This window comes from Penaeus japonicus, unplaced genomic scaffold (genome assembly GCF_977035675.1).
Source record: "Penaeus japonicus unplaced genomic scaffold, GWHDUDI00000001_assembly GWHDUDI00000040, whole genome shotgun sequence".
NCBI lineage: Eukaryota > Metazoa > Arthropoda > Malacostraca > Decapoda > Penaeidae > Penaeus > Penaeus japonicus.
The window spans coordinates 8,222,137-8,242,136 of NW_028234442.1; the positions used below are offsets into that span (position 1 = coordinate 8,222,137).

The 20,000-nt window shown below is 42.0% G+C and overlaps 1 protein-coding gene across 1 annotated transcript in view; it reads left to right on the forward strand.

The window, feature by feature from the left end:
* Positions 1 to 15,628: 15,628 nt before the first annotated feature.
* SCOT (Succinyl-CoA:3-ketoacid CoA transferase) overlaps positions 15,629 to 20,000 on the forward strand; it is an 11,211-nt gene continuing 6,839 nt past the window's right edge. Inside the window, exons 1-2 of the mRNA XM_086534103.1 lie at positions 15,629 to 15,751; positions 18,407 to 18,515. Coding sequence (XP_086390229.1) covers positions 15,674 to 15,751; positions 18,407 to 18,515 — 187 coding nt within the window. The 5' untranslated portion in view covers positions 15,629 to 15,673. The remainder of the gene's footprint in view (positions 15,752 to 18,406; positions 18,516 to 20,000) is intronic.

Consider the following 20,000-nt stretch of genomic DNA (forward strand, 5'->3'; position numbering starts at 1 on the left):
CTTTGAGAGTATTTAATCACAAACATATTGGACTCCCCTTAGGCAAGGTGAATTTTAATTTCGTGCGTAAATTATGAGAAATCCCAGTTCTTGGCAGGTTTTACACATTCTGTTGATCATGCAGATGCCTCATGTGATAAGTTATGTTATCATTACATAACCAAAGAAATACCCTTTTTCCATTCCAAATATGTGTTAATGATTAGATGTTGAATGCACGGGAATATGAAAAAGTGAATGTCATCATCGTGTGACGAGGATAATTTATGTATCCGGTAAATATGATTTCTATATCGATTACGTCTCCTATAGATAATTATCCTTACTGATTAAATGTTGAATGCACGGGAATATGAAATAAAAATTATGTGACGAGGAACAATTCATGTAAAATGCAAGTATAATTTCCTTTGCGACTACATCTCTTTTAGAGAATTACCATTAATAACATTACAAAGGCAAGCTAAATCCTAATATACCAATGAAATACCATTTTTATCTAAACATTAATATGGTATTTGGTAAGTTAAAAAAAAAAAAAAAAAACGCATATAGCAAAAAATATATAACCACTTAATGTTGTAAATGTTTCCCTCACTTGAAATATAGGTATTAATATCCTGTGCCAAGTAAGTACTACCTTCCATAGGTATTTATTCACAAACATATTGCACTCACTTTAGGCAAGGTGAATTTTAATTTCGTGTGCAACATGACAAAAAATTATGTTCACAATGCTGGGTAGGTATTACCTTTTCTGCTAATTGTGCAGATGCCTGACATAGCAAGTATTGATATCATTACATAACCAAAAAATGCCAATTTGCAATGCCAAATATCTGTTGATAATTAAATGCTGAAAGCACGGAAATGAAAAAGTTAATTGTTGTGTGACGAGGAACAATTCCTGTAACGGGCAAGTATAATTTCTATAGGAATTGCGTCTCCTATAAAATGTTACCATCAATAATTTTTTTTTTTTTTTTCTCCTGTGCCAGGTAAGTACCATTCATACGTGCAAAGTAAATTGTAGCATTTAATTGCATTTACTCTTTTTTCAGGAAATTTCTTTCCACTATGGTACACAATGAACATCCTAATTATTTAAATAATAAATCATATCCTACAATACCAATAATATATCATTATCATGCAAACACTGATACGGAACTTCGTCCTTTATTATTTTTCCTCCATGATAGAAAATGAATGTCCCAATCATTTTAAAGGCAAATTATATCTTAAGATGCCATTCATATATAAACGCTTAAACGGTACTTCGTCAGTTAAGATAAAAAACACTTATTTATATAAAGGATTCCTTCATTTAAGATATAGGTATTTGTCTCCTGTGCCAATTAAGTACTACCTCCCATATGTATTTAATCTTTAAGCATATTGCACTCATCTTAGGCAAGGTGAATTCTAATTTCGTGTGTAACGACGCGAAAAATTATGTTCCCAATTCTAAGTAGGTACTACTTTTTTCTGATATGTATGCAAAGGTTTTGTATGGCAAATATGATACGCTACATTGTCAGTTGAGGAAAAAAAATTAGGAAAAAATAAGTAACAGCTTAATGCTGTAAGATTTATGTATTAGTCTCCTGTGCCAAGTAAGTACTAGCTTTGAGAGTATTTAATCACTAACATATTGGACTCCCCTTAGGCAAGGTGAATTTTAATTTCGTGCGTAAATTATACGAGAAATCCCAGTTCTTGGCAGGTTTTACACATTCTGTTGATCATGCAGATGCCTCATGTGATAAGTTATGTTATCATTACATAACCAAAGAAATACCCTTTTTCCATTCCAAATATATGTTAATGATTAGATGTTGAATGCACGGGAATATGAAGAAGTGAATGCCATCATCGTGTGGCGAGGACAATTTATGTATCCGGTAAGTATGATTTCTATATCGATTACGTCTCCTATAGAGAATTATCCTTACTGATTAAATGTTGAATGCACGGGAATATGAAATAAAAATTATCATGTGACGAGGAACAATTCATGTAAATATATCTATATCGATTACGTCTCCTATAGAGAATTATCCTTACTGATTAAATGTTGAATGCACGGGAATATGAAATAAAAATTATCATGTGATGAGGAACAATTCATGTAAAATGCAAGTATAATTTCCTTTGCGACTACATCTCTTTTAGAGAATTACCATTAATAACTTATACTAAATATGTCATTTTCTCCTGTGTCAGGTAAGTACCATTCATTCGCGCTATATAAATATCATTTTGTTGGGTTTACTCTTGTCTCAGTGAATTATTTTTCCTCCATGGTAGACAATGAACATCCTAATCATTTTAAAGGCAAGCTAAATCTTACTATACCAATGAAACACCATTTTTATCTAAATAAAAAAAACGCATATAGCAAAAGATAACCACTTACTGTAAATGATTCCCTCACTTGAAATATAGGTATTAATATCCTGTGCCAAGTAAGTACTAGCTTCCATAGGTATTTATTCACAAACATATTGCACTCACCTTAGGCAAGGTGAATTTTAATTTCGTGTGCAACATAACAAAAAAATTATGTTCACAATGCTGGGTAGGTATTACCTTTTCTGCTAATTGTGCAGATGCCTGACATAGCAAGTATTGATATTACATAACCAAAAAAATGCCATTTTCCAATGCCAAATATCTGTTGATAATTAAATGCTGAAAGCACGGAAATGAAAAAGTAAATAATGTGACGAGGAACAATTCCTGTAACAGGCAAGTATAATTTCTATAGGAATTGCGTCTCCTATAAATTGTTACCCTCAATATATATTTTTTTTCCTGTGCCAGGTAAGTACCATTCATACGTGCAATGTAGATTGTAGCATTTTATTGCATTTACTCTGTTTCAGAGTTGTTGTTTTTTCACTGGTAGATAATGAACATCATAATTATTTTGAAAATAAAGCATATTCTACAATGCCAATAATATACCATTGTTATGCAAACACTGATACGGAACTTCGTCCTTTATTATTTTTCCTCCATGGTAGGCAATGAATATCCCAATTATTTTAAAGGCAAATTATATCTTAAGATGCCATTCATATATAAACGCTTAAACGGTACTTCGTCAGTTAAGATTAAAAAAACAACACTTATCTATAGCACAAAATCAGTAACCACTTAATGATATAAAAGATTCCTTCATTTAAGATATAGGTATTTGTCTCCTGTGCCAATTAAGTATTACCTCCCATAGGTATTTAATCATAAGCATATTGCACTCACCTTAGGCAAGGTGAATTCTAATTTCGTGTGTAACGACGCGAAAAATTATGTTCCCAATTCTAAGTAGGTACTACTTTTTCTGATATGTATGCAAAGGTTTTGTATGGCAAATAGTGGTATTACATAAACAAAGAATACAATACCATTTCCCGTTCCAAATATGTGTTAAGGATTAAATGTTGAAAGCACGGGAATATCAAAAGTGTTTTCGTCTGGCGAGAAACAATACAAGCAATAGGTAAGTATAATTTCTATAGGGATTACTTCTTCTATAATAACTAAATGTATCGTTTTCTCCTGTACTAGGTAGGTACCATACATACGCACTATGTAAAGAGCAACATTTTGTTGCATTTATTCTTGCGTCAAGGAAATTATTTCTTTCTTCCATAATAGACCATGAACTTCCTAATCATTTTAAAGGCATATTATATAATACTATACCAAAAAATACCATTGTTATCTAAACACTGATACGCTACATTGTCAGTTGAGGAAAAAATATATATATATAGGAAAAAATAAGTAACCGCTAAATGCTGTAAATGATTCCTGCTTCTAAGATGTGTGTATTAGTCTCCTGTGCCAAGTAAGTATTAGCTTTGAGAGTATTTAATCACTAACATATTGGATTCCCCTTAGGCAAGGTGAATTTTTATTTCGTATGTAATCATACGAGAAATCCCAGTTCTTGGCAGGTTTTACACATTCTGTTGATCATGCAGATGCCTCATGTGATAAGTTATGTTATCATTACATAACCAAAGAAATACCCTTTTTCCATTCCAAATATGTGTTAATGATTAGATGTTCAATGCACAGGAATATGAAAAAGTGAATGTCATCATCATGTGGCGAGGACAATTCATGTATCCGGTAAGTATGATTTCTATATCGATTACGTCTCCTATAGAGAATTATCCTTACTGATTAAAAGTTGAATGCACGGAAATATGAAATAAAAATTATCATGTGACGAGGAACAATTCATGTAAAATGGAAGTATAATTTCCTTTGCGACTACATCTCTTTTAGAGAATTACCATTAATAACTTATACTAAATATGTCATTTTCTCCTGTGTCAGGTAAGTACCATTCATTCGCGCTATATAAATATTTTGTTGGGTTTACTCTTGTCTCAGTGAATTATTTTTCCTCCATGGTAGCCAATGAACATCCATCCAAATAATTTTAAAGGCAAGCTAAATCTTACTACACCAATGAAATACAATTTTTATGTAAACATTAATACGGTATTTCGTAAGGGAAAAAAAAAAAAAAAAAAACGCATATAGCAAAAAATAAATAAATGAAAAATAAATAAATAAATAATCACTTAATGTAGTAAATGATTCCTTCACTTGAAATATAAGTATTAATATCCTGTGCCAAGTAAGTACTAGCTTCCATAGGTATCTATTCACAAACATATTGCACTCACCTTAGGCAAGGCAAGCCATGATTGAATTGATAGAACTGTTAATCGGAAGTGATATTTGGAAAAGCCGGTCGTATATGGCTTGGCAACGAGCTCAACTAGACTCCCTAACCTCACTGAAAATGTCAGAATCGATCTTTCTACCATCGATACGTTGGTACTTTCAAAGATTGCCACTTTAGAAACGCCCACACTTTAGATCGTGGTTGACTGGTTGCCATCAGCCAAAGTCAAATCGCCGGGGGCAGAAGTAGGCAGAATAATACGTCGAATTTACTTACCCAAGATTTTACTTGTGAGTAATCCTTAGATTTGAAGCTATCGACGACCCACAATTAGGGTGACACGACATTATTTTGGTATTTTTTTCTACGTTCAACTTTTTAATATAAAAATTCAAAAGTTATTATGAAATCGCCTACTGTGATTTCTGTGGTGCCAAAACCAAAATTTTAAGTTAATTTTTAGTACCTTTAGTACTTATTTTACCTTTTTACTAGTGTTTCCCGCTCTTCTCATTTTTTTTTAATGATTTTTTAAATTTTCTAAAAATTCTGGTGAAAAAAATGGTGCAGAACGTAAAAGTGAAATCGACTGAATTTATTAAAATGGGAAAAAGGAAAAAGTGCACTTTCATTTTTTCGGTAATTTCTAGGTTCTAATCGGATTCTACGGCCGACAATAGGCCTACTGGCAATTTTTCAGAAAATGTCATGATCTTAATTTTTTTGGCCAAAATAATCAAAAAGTCCCAGAAGTACTAATTTTACGACAATTCCAAGGTCCTAATCGGATTCTACGGTCAAAATTAGGCTTATTGGCAAATATTCAGAAAATTTTATAAAAAAAAAAATTAGCCAAAATATCGTATCACCCACGATAGGAATTCATTTTGATAGACTCCCTATGTTCACTTAAATCCATTAAATCACTATAAACCACAAGGAAATTAATTACATGATAATATAATTTATAAGCTACAGGGTACCAATAAATAAATCAAGCTAATAGGGGCACCTGGGCACTCGCGTATCTGTGGGCATGAACATAACTGAGAAATTAGTCGAGTCCACTGGCGATCTGAACCCTAGCATAGTCCATAATATTAGATCTGAACATCTTAATTATGATAATAATGATAATAATAATAATATCATAATAATAGATCTGAGCCTTAGCATAGTCCGAACAGAAAGCTGGTGTGTGTGTGTTTTTATGTAAAAATAAAGATCCATCTCCTGTGGCAAAGTGAGTGAATCAACCTCACAATTAACAATATAAAAACATTATTGATCTGTGGGACAAGAAGATATCCCAATATTGAAAAAAATCCCTCCACAATGTGCACAGAACGTAAAAATGTAATCGACTGAATTTATAAAAAATGGGAAAAAGGAGAAAGTGCACTTTCACCTCTCAATAGTCCTCATCCTGATATCATGCCAAGAATACAATAACAAAAGACAAAATCTAAAGTATCACTTCCAAATAAAAAACATAGAATATCCACACTTAAATTTACTAGCAAATGGCGAAAGAATAATCGATAAAGTAATCATTATTCTGAAGGAGCCAAAACTTTTAAAACTTTATTTTCATTTGACAAAATAAAATAGAATCATCGGTTTGATGGACTTGGCATATGCAAATGGCCACTAATCCAATAAGTCTGAATATTCCTTCAGCCTTTTCCTTCCCTTTAATTATGGTCCTTCGACGGAAACAAAAACGGTTTTCCCCGTCGAAGAAACTGTGGACGACCCTCACTCATCATCACTCATAACGACCTGCTACTCACTACCCAATAGTCTTCACGCCTTTGACACCAAGGAAGCCTGGAGCCACGAGTGGAGACAAGTCCTCCCTCGAAAAGGGGATTGAATAAATGACCCACCGAACCACTGCCTGGCTTCCACCACCTCACCAGAAGGCAGTGGACGCAGGAAAATAGGTTGCTGACAGGGCACGGCAGAACTGCAGTCCCTACACCGATGGGGTTATCAGGAATCCCCAATTTGTCCTTCCTGTAATGAAGCCCCTCAAGACACTGACCATCTGGTGTTGTATTGCCCAATGACAGCAATCCCATGGAGGGGCTATAACACCATAGATACAGCTGGTGAAACCTACACAAACTGGAGCAATAACATGATATTTGAGGTGTAAACCATACGATACTACTACTAGTAGTCTTTACGCCCACCGCCCTCCTCCAAGTAAATGTTTCTTGGACCTGTACCCTGACGAGGACATTGCCGACGAGTTCAGAGGAGACGAAAGAACAATTCTCTGATGGAATAATCTTCTCGCCAACGCAAGAAAGCAGTAACGACGACCTCGAGTTCGGCACAGTGGACGATCCGCTAATTCAGAACGTGTATGTGTTTTATAAATGTACACATACGTTATATTTACGCTCACTCACACTGAGAATCACACACGCATGTTCTGACTCAGTAGATTTGCAACTGCTGCTGGTGTAGGCCTACCATTGGCCCTAGTAGTATTTATCTTTTATCAGATATTTTCGTTCATTTATGTATATGTAAAACTTATATGCAATGTCCTTTTGCTCATAACAAAATTCAAAAGAAAAGTGACAAAACCCTAATTTCCCGTTTGCATAAATCTAAAACAATCTTTAAGAACACAAAATTTAGTGTAACATTCTTTTCTTTAGACTCAGGATAATAAAATGAAAAATGAAATCAATAAGACGGCTCAAACATTCAGCTAAATGCAATAATGCACACAATTTGAAAACATTTGAAACACGTACAAAGGAATAAAGAAGAGTAAACGGATATATAACCGGCCAGATGTGAGGCGAGTAGCTGATGGAGGCACCTGGCCCAAGGCATCAAAAACTGCATTTCCAGTATGCAATCTACCTAGGCCTATGACAGGCCGCCGTCAATGGGAGAAAAGGAGAAAAACTGATTTGATTCATTAAAGAAATTAGAATACAAGTGATATTCATAAAGACCGGAAATTGGGAATATAAGTCACATATTATGAATATAGGTGATTTTCGCAAAGATCAAAGGCCAGGAACACCATGTAAAAAAAAAATAATAATAATAATAATAATAAATAATAATAAAACGCCAGTTGGCCGCATTTAAGAGCGTTTCGATTCCCATGACTGACAATCCTTCTCTAGACCTTTTCTGACTTCATTCCCGAAATTCCTGAAGTGCACAAGAGACCACATGGTATTATTTGATTTGTAGCGTGACGTCGTGAGAGTGTGACATTGCTACCGCTAATCATTCACTGACCTAATTAAAAGGAATTCCTTTCGATATCAGCAAAAACAGTTTTTGTGACGCAATCATCGGGTCAATTGTTCCTCTAGGAGCAAAATATAACTAAACTTATTTGATTTTTGATAAATATAGGTCACGAATTTTCGGAATCCGTGGGTTATCTTAACCCAATTTGGTTCTTTATCAGTAACAAGAAAAAGTAGATGGTTATTAAGCCATAAAATTGGAGATAAATCCGCTCATAATTCTTTGGTTTACCTAAATTATCAACTGAAAATCTATGAATTTCTCACGCACGCTACAAACCTCTAATTAATTTTAAAATCTAACATCTGCCACGAAAAGAGTAAATAAAAAATGGAAATAATTGTTAGTATATAAGTGATTAAAACTGTTCTACAACACCTTACTCATAAATAGTTTTGCTGCTCGGATCATCGAATAATAATAATAATAATAATAATAATAATAATAAAATAAATAAAAATAAAATAAAATAAAATAAATAAAAATAAAATAAAATAAATAATTTCCTCAGAACATTTTCAGGTGTCCCCGGGGATATACCTCAAATTCCTGTCAACCGAGACAATTTATGATGACAATCAGACTTCAGATTCACATAATCATACATATGCAAGACAATTAACTGCTTGAACTAAATGAAAACGCGTCAAAAAACAAAATGAAGCCCCGGTTTTTAAGGGATCGAGCGACACCCACCTGTTCACCGAGACACCTGTGATTTTAAAGAGCATTTTTCTGGTCGTGGAAGCATCGTCTGCCATTGCATCATCCATCATCCACATAAACATTTTGATGTGAAAAAAAGGGTTCTTCCACTTCCTCTCGGATGTTGAAAATGTATAATCTCAAGAGACACCTGTGATCTTCAAGAGCTTCCATAATTAAGAGATCGTGCAAAATTCGTCTGCCATTCCATCATCCATCATCCACACAAACATTTTGATGTGAAAAAAGGGTTCTTCCACTTCCTCCCGGATGTTGAAACTGTATAATCTTAAAATAATGTTAGCTTTAATTCTTTAATATTTTCCATTATAGCCTCGCCGAAGTACAGATCACGAATGGCTATTTATTTACTTCAGGAGACTTTCCCAGGATTACCTCTGTGTAAATTAATCTCTTGGATTATAAGCCCAATTTGACGTGAGAGTCAATTTCTGTAGGATAGTTTTATTATGAGTTATGTTCGTTTTAGGATAAGTTACGTTGTTTTAGATTAATTAGACAAGCGTCTGGGCAGTTATAATGATGGTTGCACGTGATGTCACCTGTTAAATTGCAACGGCAAATGTGTCCCAGTTGCGTCACTTGAGAAAGTTGAGACACACCTTGAATGCCGTAATAAAACTTAGAGGAAAGCTCTGGCTTGGAGAAAACCCGACGACGCTAAGGTTAACTTGGCTATTCAGAGCGTTAATAGAGAAAGGGGGAGGATGTGTACGCGTGCGTGCGTGCGAGTGTGCGTGCGCGCGCGTGTGTGTACGTGTGTGTGTCTGTGTTTGTGTATGTGCGTGTGTGTGTGCGTGCGTGTGTGTGTATGTGCGTGCGCGTGTGTATGTGCGTGCGCGTGCGTGCGTGTGTGTGTATGTGCGTGCGTGTGTGTGTATGTGCGTGCAAGTCTGTGTATGTGCGTGCGTGTGTGTGTATCTGCGTGCGTGTGTGTGTATGTTTGTAGGTGTGTATGTGCATGCGCGTGCGTGTGTGTGTGTATGTGCGCGTGCGTGCGTGTGTGTGTATGTACGTGCGTGTGTGTATGCGCGTGCGTGTATGTGCGTGCGCGTGTGTGTATGTGCGTGTGTGTGTATGTGCGTGCGTGTCTGTGTATATGCGTGCGTGTCTGTGTATGTGCGTGTGTGTGTGTATGTGCGTGCGTGTATGTGCATGCGTGTGTGTATGTGCGTGCGTGTGTGTGTAAGTGCGCGTGTGTGTGTGTGTATGTGCGTGCGCGTGTGTGTATGTATGTGCGTGTGCGCGTGTGTATGTGCGTGCGCGTGCGTGTATGTGCTTGCGTGTGTATGTGCGTGCGTGTGTGTGTATGTGCATGCGCGTGCGTGTATGTGCGTACGTGTGTGTGTATGTGCGTGCGTGTGTGTATGTGCATGCGCGCGCGTGCGTGTGCGTGCGAGTGTGCATGTGCGTGCGCGTGTGTGTATGTGCGTGCGCGTGCGTGTATGTGCGTGCCCGTGCGTGTGTGTATGTGCGTGTGTGTGTGTGCGCGTGCGTGTGTGTGTATGTGCGTGCGTGTGTGTATGGGCATGCGTGTGTGTATGTGCGTGCGCGTGTGTGTGTATGGTCATACGTGTGTGTATGTGCGTGTGTGCGCGTGCGTGTGTGTGTATGTACGTGCGCGTGTGTGTATGCATGTGCGTGTGCGCGTGTGTGTATGTTCGTGCGCGTGCGTGTATGTGCTTGTGCGCGTATGTGTATGTGCATGCGCGTGCGTGTATGTGCGTACTTGTGTGTGTATGTGCGTGCGTGTGTGTATGTGCATGCGCGTGCGTGTATGTGCGTGCGCGTGTGTGTATGTGCGTGTGTGTGTATGTGCGTGCGTGTGTGTGTATGTGCGTGTGTATATGCGTGCGTGTGTGTGTATGTGCGTGCGTGTGTGTGTATGTGCGTGCGTGTGTGTGTATGTGCGTGTGCGTGCGTGTGCGTGCGTGTGTGTGTATGTGCGTGCGTGTGTGTATGTTCGTGCGTGTGTGTGTTTTCGTGCGCGTGTGTGTGTGTGCGTGCGTGTGTGTGTGTATGAGCATGCGTGTGTGTATGTGCGTGCGTGTGTGTATGTGCGTGCGTGTGTGTATGTGCGTGCGTGTGTGTATGTGCGTGCGCGTGTGTGTATGTGCGTGCGTGTGTGTGTATGTGCGTGCGTGTGTGTGTGTGTATGTGCGTGCGCGTGTGTGTATGTGCGTGCGTGTGTGTGTATGTGCGTGCGTGTGTGTATGTGCGTGCGTGTGTGTATGTGCGTGCGTGTGTGTATGTGCGTGTGCGTGCGCGTGCGTGTGTCTGTATGGGCATGCGTGTGTGTATGTGCGTGTGTGTGTGTATGGTGCGCGTGTGTGTGTTGTGTGCGTGCGCGTGTGTGTATGTACGTGCGGTGTGTGTATGTGCGTGCGTGTCGTGTGTGTATGTATGTGCGCGTGCGTGTGTGTATGTATGTGCGCGTGTTGTGCATGCGCGTGGTGTATGTGCGTGTGTGTGTATGTGCGTGCGTGGTATGCATGCGTGTGTGTGTGTGTGTGCGTGTGTGTGTGTGTGTGTGTGTGCGTGTGTGTGTGTGTGCGTGCGTGTCTGTGTATGTGCGTGTGTGTGTGTGTGTGCGTGCGTGTATGTGCATGCGTGTGTGTATGTGCGTGCGTGTGTGCGCGTGTGTGTGTATGTATGTGCGTGCGTGTGTGTGTATGTGCGTTGTGGTGTGGTATGTGCGTGTGTGTGTATGTGTGTGCGTGTATGTGCGTGTGTGTGTATGTGCGTGCGTGTGTGTGTATGTGCGTGCGCGTGCGTGTGTGTGTATGGGCATGCGTGTGTGTGTGTGTGTGTGCGCGTGCGTGTGTGTATGTACGTGCGTGTGTGTATGTATGTGCGTGTGTGTGTATGTATGTGCGTGTGTGTGTATGTGCGTGCGCGTGTGTGTATGTGCATGCACGTGCGTGTATGTGCGTGCGTGTGTGTATGTGCGTGCGTGTGTGTGTATGTGCGTGTGTGTATGTGCGTGCGTGTGTGTGTATGTGCGTGCGCGTGTGTGTATGTATGTGCGTGTGTGTGTATGTGCGTGCGTGTGTGTATGTGCGTGCGTGTGTGTGTATGTGCGTGCGTGTGTGTGTATGTGCGTTTGCGTGCGTGTGTGTGTATGTGCGTGCGCGTGTGATTATGTGCGTGTGTGTATGTGCATGCGCGTGCGTGTATGTGCGTGCGTGTGTGTGTATGTGCGTGCGTGTGTGTATGTGCGATTGTGTGTGTGCGTGCGTGTGTGTATGTGCGTGCGCGTGTGTGTATGTATGTGCGTGTGTGTGTATGTGCGTGCGCGTGTGTGTATGTATGTGCGTGTGTGTGTATGTGCGTGCGTGTGTATGTGCGTGCGTGTGTGTGTATGTGCGTGCGTGTGTGTGTATGTGCGTGCGCGTGTGTGTATGTGCGTGTGTGTATGTGCGTGCGTGTGTGTGTATGTGCGTGCGTGTGTGTGTATGTGCGTGTGCGTGCGTGTGTATGTGCGTGTGCATGCGTGTGTGTATGTGCGTGTGCATGCGTGTGTATGTGCGTGCGTGTGTGTATGTGCGTGCGAATGTGTGTATGTGCGTGCGAGTGTGTGTATGTGCGTGCGTGTATGTGGGTGTGTGTATGTGCGTGCGTGTGTGTGTATGTGCGTGTGCGTGCGTGTGTGTATGTGCATGCACGTGCGTGTATGTGTGTGCGTGTGTGTATGTGCGTGCGTGTGTGTATGTGCGTGTGCGCGTGTGTGTGTATGTGCGTGTGTGTGTATGTGCGTGCGTGTGTATGTGCGTGTGGGTGCGTGTGTGTGTATGTGCGTGCGCATGTATGTATGTGCGTGTGTGTATGTATGTGCGTGCGCGTGCGTGTATGTGCGTGCGCGTGTGTGTATGTGTGTGCGTGTGTGCGTATGTATGTGCATGCGCGTGTGTGTATGTGCGTGCGTGTGTGTGTGTATGTACGTGTGCGTGTATGTGCGTGTGCGTGCGTGTGTGTGTGTGCGTGCGTGTGTGTGTGTGTGCGCGTGCGTGTGTGTGTATGGGCATGCGTGTGTGTATGTGCGTGCGTGTGTGTGTATGTGCGTGTGTGTGTGCGCGTGCGTGTATGTGTGTGCGCATGTGTGTATGTATGTGCATGTGTATGTATGTGCGTGCGCGTTTGTGTATGTATGTGCGTGTGCGCGTGTGTCTGTTTGTATGTGCGTGCGCGTGTGTGTATGTGCATGCGCGTGCGTGTGTGTGTATATGCGTGTGCGTGCTTGTGTGTATGTGCGTGTGCGTGTGTGTGTATGTGCGTGTGTGTGTATGGGCATGCGTGTGTGTATGTGCGTGCGTGTGTGTATGTGCGTGTGTGTGCGCGTTCGTGTGTGTGTATGTGCGTGCACGTGTGTGTATGTATGTGCGTGTGTATGTGTGTGCGTGCGTGCGCGTTTATGTGCGTGTGCGCGTGTGTGTGTATGTATGTGCGTGCGTGTGTGTGTATGTGCGTGTGGGTGCGTGTGTGTGTATGTGCGTGCGCGTGTGTGTATGTGCGTGTGTGTATGTATGTGCGTGCGCGTGTGTGTATGTGCGTGCGTGTGTGTGTGTGTATGTGCGTGTGCGTGTATGTGCGTGTGCGTGCGTGTGTGTGTGTGTGCGTGCGTGTGTGTATGTGCGTGCGTGTGTGTGTATGTGCGCGTGCGTGTGTGTGTATGGGCATGCGTGTGTGTATGTGCGTGTGTGTGTATGTATGTTCGTGTGTGTGTGCGCATGTGTGTGTATGTGCGTGCGCGTGTGTATGTATGTGCGTGTGCGCGTGTGTGTATGTATGTGCGTGCGTGTGTGTATGTGCGTGCGCGTGTGTGTATGTGCGTGTGCGTGCGTGTGTGTATGTGCGTGTGCGTGCGTGTGTATGTGCGTGTGCGTGTATGTGCGTGCGTGTGTGTGTAAATGCGTGCGCGTGCGTGTATGTGCGTGTGTGTGTATGTACGTTCGCGTGTGTGTATGTACGTGCGCGTGTGTGTATGTGCGTGTGTGTGTGTATGTGCGTGCGTGTGTGTATGTGCGTGCGCGTGTGTGTATGTATGTGCGTGTGCATGTGCGCGTGTGTGTATGTATGTGCGTGCGCGTGCGTGTATGTGCGTGCGTGTGTGTATGTGCGTGTGTGTATGTGCGTGCGCGTGTATGTATGTGCGTGTGTGTGTATGTATGTGCGTGCGCGTGCGTGTATGTGCGTGCGCGTGTGTGTATGTGTGTGCGTGTGCGCGTATGTATGTGCACGCGCGTGCGTGTATGTGCGTGCGTGTGTGTGCGTGTATGTGCGTGTGTGTATGTGCGTGTGTGTGTGTATGTGCGTGCGCGTGTGTGTATGGGCATGCGTGTGTGTATGTGCGTGCGTGTGTATGTGCGTGTGTGTGTGCGCGTGTGTGTATGTACGTGTGTGTATGTATGTGCGTGCGCGTGTGTATGTGCGTGCGCGTGTGTGTGTATGTATGTGCGTGCGCGTGCGTGTATGTGCGTGTGCGTGCGTGTGTGTGTATGTGCGTGCGTGTGTGTATGTGCGTGTGCGTGCGTGTGTGTATGTGCGTGCGCGTGTGTGTGTATGGGCATGCGTGTGTATGTGCGTGCTTGTGTATGTGTGTGCGTGCGTGTGTGTGTATGTGCGTGCGCGTGTGTGTATGTATGTGCGTGTGTGTGTATGTATATGCGTGCGCGTGCGTGTGTGTATGTGCGTGCGCGTGTGTATGTATGTGCGTGTGTGTATGTGCGTGCGCGTGCGTGTATGTGCGACTGTGTGTGTATGTGCGTGCGCGTGTGTGTATGTGCGACTGTGTGCGTATGTGCGTGCGCGTGTGTGTATGTGCGACTGTGTGTGTATGTGCGTGCGCGTGTGTGTGTATGTAAGCCTTTTCGTCGCCGGGAAGGTTGTTTTGGCATCGAAGCTAATCACGTTTTTCAGGATGGAGAACTCTGTTATTTTTGTAATACTTAGGTCTGCCATCCGGAGTTGAAGCACGTAAATAGATTCCAGAAAATTAAATGAATTTTCTGTCTATTTTCAATACTATTCATCTTGGAATTTATTTTTGTAAACTGTACTGAAATAGCTCTTCACATCTAAATCAAACAAACACATAACATAACGCACTGCAAAAAAAAAAAAAAAAATACAAACTCTATTTCCCTCTAGATGTTAAAACCAAGCGGCAAGACCCAGAAAACGTCGAAGGAAAATAATTAATTAATTCCCGATCCTGAAAAACGCAGAGGACGGGGAGAGGGGGAGAGGGAGGGGAGGGGTAGGGGAGGCCGGGGGGAGGGGGAGGGGGGGGGCGATCAGCTGAGACAACATGGCGGCGGCGGCGGGCGTATCGGCGGGCCGACTCGCGAGGACTTGGAGTCCTTCGCGACATCGCACACAGACTCTGCAAGGTGGGTATGTTGCGTGCAACGGAGAGGGCGAGTGGCCGGGCGTGGGCGTGGGGCGTCGGGGCGGGATGACACCGAGGGAAGGGAGGTCCCCGAGGCCTGGAAGCGGAGGCGGCCGAGGGAAGGGAGAGGCCGAGGGGCTTCGTGGTTGGGCCGGAGACGCAGTTCCCGAGGCTCCCTGGCTTGGCTGGCTTTGGGGGTCGTTCCCTCGCCCTTCCCTCTCTCGCGGGGGATTTGCCCCCTTGGCCCACCGCCTCGGATCCCAGGGCGAATGCGAAGCAGTGGAATGGTGCTGCTTTCGAGGACTGGTTTCAGGATTTTATTTTTTACTATACCTCAATTGTTAACACACATGGAATGAACAGTACTTTAGAGTCGATAAGTAGGTATTTTGTAAGGCATCCAAATAAGAAGAAAAAAAAAAAAATACACCTCGAATGAAAATAATGAATTAATTCCCGATCCTGAAAAACGCAGAGGACGGGGAGAGGAGGAGAGGGAGGGGAGGGGGAGGGGAGACCGGGGGGAGGGGGAGGGGGGGGCGATCAGCTGAGACAACATGGCGGCGGCGGCGGGCGTATCGGCGGGCCGACTCGCGAGGGTTTTGGTGTCCTCGCGCTCGCACAGACTCTGCAAGGTGGGTATGTTGCGTGCAACGGAGAGGGCGAGTGGCCGGGCGTGGGCGTGGGGCGTCGGGGCGGGATGACACCGAGGGAAGGGAGGTCCCCGAGGCCTGGAAGCGGAGGCGGCCGAGGGAAGGGAGAGGCCGAGGGGCTTCGTGGTTGGGCCGGAGACGCAGTTCCCGAGGCTCCCTGGCTTGGGAGGCGCCTCGCTGGCTTCCCTGGCTTGGCTTGGCTGGCTTTGGGGGTCGTTCCCTCGCCCTTCCCTCTCTCGCGGGGGGTTTGCCCCCTTGGCCCACCGCCTCGGATCCCAGGGCGAAAGGCGAAGTAATGCAACAATGGTGCTGCTTTCGAGGACTGGTTTCAGGATTTTATTTTTTCTATACCTCTATTCCATGTGTTAAACACACATGGAATGAACAGTACTTTAGAGTCGATGAATAGGTATTTTGTAAGGCATCCTATAGATTAAAAAAAAAAAAAAGTCGATTTAAGTCGAAACTAGAAAATTTGCGTTTTTTTATGCAATTAAAATGTGTGTTAATAGATTTCCCTGATCATTATTGGCCTATGGGTCAACCAGTCCAAACTCCATCCTGCCTAAGTTGCGTTGGCCTTTGCTAGGGCACGGACGGTACGTGGGTCGCAACAAACCCCATCACAAGGTTTATTCACAGAATTTTTATCAGAAGACGCCCATGCAACTACCTAGACGATACTGCTGACAGGCGCGTACTCCAAGCCTGTCAGAGCTCCAGCAAAGGCCAGCGGAGAAGACGTAGCACATAGGCCTCCCAGGCAATTTATTGTTAACCCAATGACGACGGTGCGTCACACCCGTGTGACACAGCCAAAAACTCCCGTTCCGGGGCGTCATCCTATTGTGACGATTTCAATGCAATATTGCAATCGCCCGGCATATGGGACTTCGCGTAGAAAGTGCACCCGTCGGGAAAGGGTTAAGTGAGGAACAAGTCCGAATTCTGTCTTGTTGTAATGCACATGGTAGTGGTTTGTTGTCCCCTTCCTGTGTGCCAAAGGCATAGAGGCTTCGGCTATCGTGTCACACTGCGCCCCAAAGGGATTTGAATTCAGATTGTAGGTCTCTAGATTCTAGTATGAAGGGGGATTCCACTAGAACACAGTCAGTGTGATTGCAAGAAGATTCCTTTTCAGTGTTACTGTATATTTGTTATGAACATTACCTTATTCAGCTTAAATCATTTTTTTCCTTCTAATTTGTGACAATTACATCATGGAAATATCTCCAATTTCATTATTCTGTTGATTCCGTGTTGTAATGGTCACCATGTAATGTACATTGATCCAAAGCCATAATTCTACAAACTTTATGAAAGACTTTCTTTTGAATCAAAATCAAACATAACCAACCCATTGATCAGGCCAGACTAGAGTATTGCCCGTAAAGGACATGAAACACGTCATTACTCTTCAATCATCGCTGTGTCCCAGCAGGCTGAAGTCCATACAAATCCATGTTCTTATCTTACACATTAGCTTTTATTTAACTTGATGTAGAACTTCCATGTCTATATTGAAAATACGAAAAAATACTGAAATGCAGATATGAGCATTTTTAAGTAATAAATTTATTAGGAAATGTTATGCGAGTAATATTGGAACCCTCGGATGCCCATGAAAAGTTTAAAGGGATGTTACAATTTAAAAGGGCGTAAGCAGTTAAAGCGCCATGCTTGTATAAATTCTTGCTTTCAAAAATTTGTAGAAAATTTCATATTGAATGGAATTGCTTATAAATATTCATGTCTGTAGATTAATAATAACTGATTTATTTGTAGATTTATATTTTTGATAAAGTGAAAAACCATTGTGTCTGGGGAGATTTAAAAGGATATGTATGCTGTTGGTGTAACGTCTTGCACAACAAACGTATTGTGACCTCAACATCTCATGACATAGAGGGAAATTTAAAAAGCAAATCTACACAGTTGTTTTTATGTTTGTAGAGTATGTATATGCAAAATTTAGAATCTTTGAGACAAATATTAAAGCTGCAGAACCGTAACGTCATCATTGGTACCATAATGTTACGACATATCTTGTTATAAAAGTAAAAAATTATTAATATTAATACTATGACTATACCGTGAAAGTTTCAAATCAGAATACCTAATCCTTTATTTTTTTTGAATATTTTTATATCGGAATGAGCGAGGCCTTAAGATCTTATCACACTAACATATGTTCTGCCAGTTTCTACAACCACATGCTGTGTTTTGCCGCTGTAACCTGGCTGCACAGAACGTAGGTTGGATCTGAGCACAAGCATGTCTGCCATCATGACAGGTTGCCTTTATCTTGGAACTTGGTTATAGGTATCTTCAAAGCCTAAAGATATATATATATATATAGATAGATATAGATATAGATTATATATATATATAGATATATATAGATATTGGTGTAATTATATACAATATAACTGAATTAAAAAAAATCTCTTGTTGCACACCAGGCTTTGTCTTACATTTTTCTTGGCTATTAAATGTATTTTTGAAGCCATTATAATTCTCTCTCTCTCTCTCTTTTTTTTTTTTTTTTTTTTTTTCTTCAGTCTTTTTAGTTAGGTATATTTCTTGCCTTTTCCCCAGTCTGTATTTCAAAGTAATTTGTAATTCCATGTCCTTCAGGTCCAGGTGTGCTTGCTGTCGACTAGCATTCGTCGAGATGCAAGGTTTTATGACAACGCGCTGGAGGCCGTCGAGGACATTCCCTCGGGGTCAAAGCTCCTTGTCGGGGGTGAGCAACAGCAAGACGCTCGTGTTGTCTGGTTAGGGTTGTATAAGAATGACCAAGAGACCTGTATATGGGCTTGTTGATGAGGCTTTAGTAGTGGATAGTGATCGTGGGGGAAATCCGAGGAGAGACAGGATGCTCGGATATCATCTTCGTTTTTTTCCTTTTTGTTCTTTAACCCATTATTTTATCATTTTTTTATTTTTTAACTTCTCTATAGTCTAGCTCTTTTTTTAACTTCTATATAATCTTGAACATTTTTTTTACTACTACTTTTTATTGAAACTTCTCCCTAGTATCTTCTTTTTTCGAATGTCTCCTTAACCTTCACTCCCTTTTTGTTCCAATTATTCTCTTTCTGACCTCTTTCTCTTCTACTACTTGTACCTCTGCTTCTTGACCATTCTTTCCTTCCTTCCTAGACCCTCTCTCCTTCACAAAATTTCTCCATTCCTGCTAGTCCACCAGGCAGGCACTCCTCTGACTTAGGCTGGCCAGGATGAGTAAGCCTAGCTCAGAATAAAGGCTTTCAAAAGGAAAAAACGCTGAATGAAGGAGGAAAGTTTATTTTTACCACGAGTATGAATTGTGTGCTTGTAGGACAGGGTGCAGATTCTGGTAAGCCAGAGGGAGTTCTCGATCTCGATAGCGATTTTGCGAGGTTTGTAGTGATTTGTGTGATCTCTCTCTCTCTCTCTCTCTCTCTCTCTCTCTCTCTCTCTCTCTTTTTTTTTTTTTTTTTTTTAACCCATTGCAGACGGAGATAAATTTGCTTGCCCAACCTCCAGGATAGGTTTTATTTTAGAGAGAGACCGCTTGAAGCAATTTAATTTGAATCATCACACTCTCTTTCAGTCATTGTAAAACTAGAGCGGTTTTTGTGTTTTATTGAGTTTAGAGACTTATATGTGCCATATGACAGGCTCTATCAGTGCTGCAGTTGACTAAAATTGTAGTATATTATCCATATTAGCTCATTATTTCCTTTATACTCAATGTGATAGAAGTATTGCTGTTTTATGGGAGGACAAAAGACAACTTTATTTTTTCGTATTTTTGTGCTGTCATGAACGAATACGAAACATATAACCCCCTACAATAAAGATAACAAGAAGAGGTAGAGAAGAGGAATGAAACCTGTGCTTGTGACTGTGAGTGCCACAATGAAAGGCATCCATATTGGCACAGGAGCACATTTTAGACACTGGGTATGGATTGAGTCACCTTCCTCTTCTCGTTCTGCCTGCACATCCTTCATCGGCGGTAGTTTTGAGCAAGGGTTCATCAACTTAGTGTGTGCCATCGCTCTATAGAGACAGTGCTTGCTAGAGACCGTGGATGGGTGCCATTCAAGGCTCTCTCTCCTGCTGGTGCTAGGAAAAAGTGGTGCCATCTAGGTTTTGGACGTTAAGCTAGCACGGTATTACGGTAATTATAGTAATTATGACTGCAGTAGCCATCATCACTCATTCCTTTTTTCATAGCACA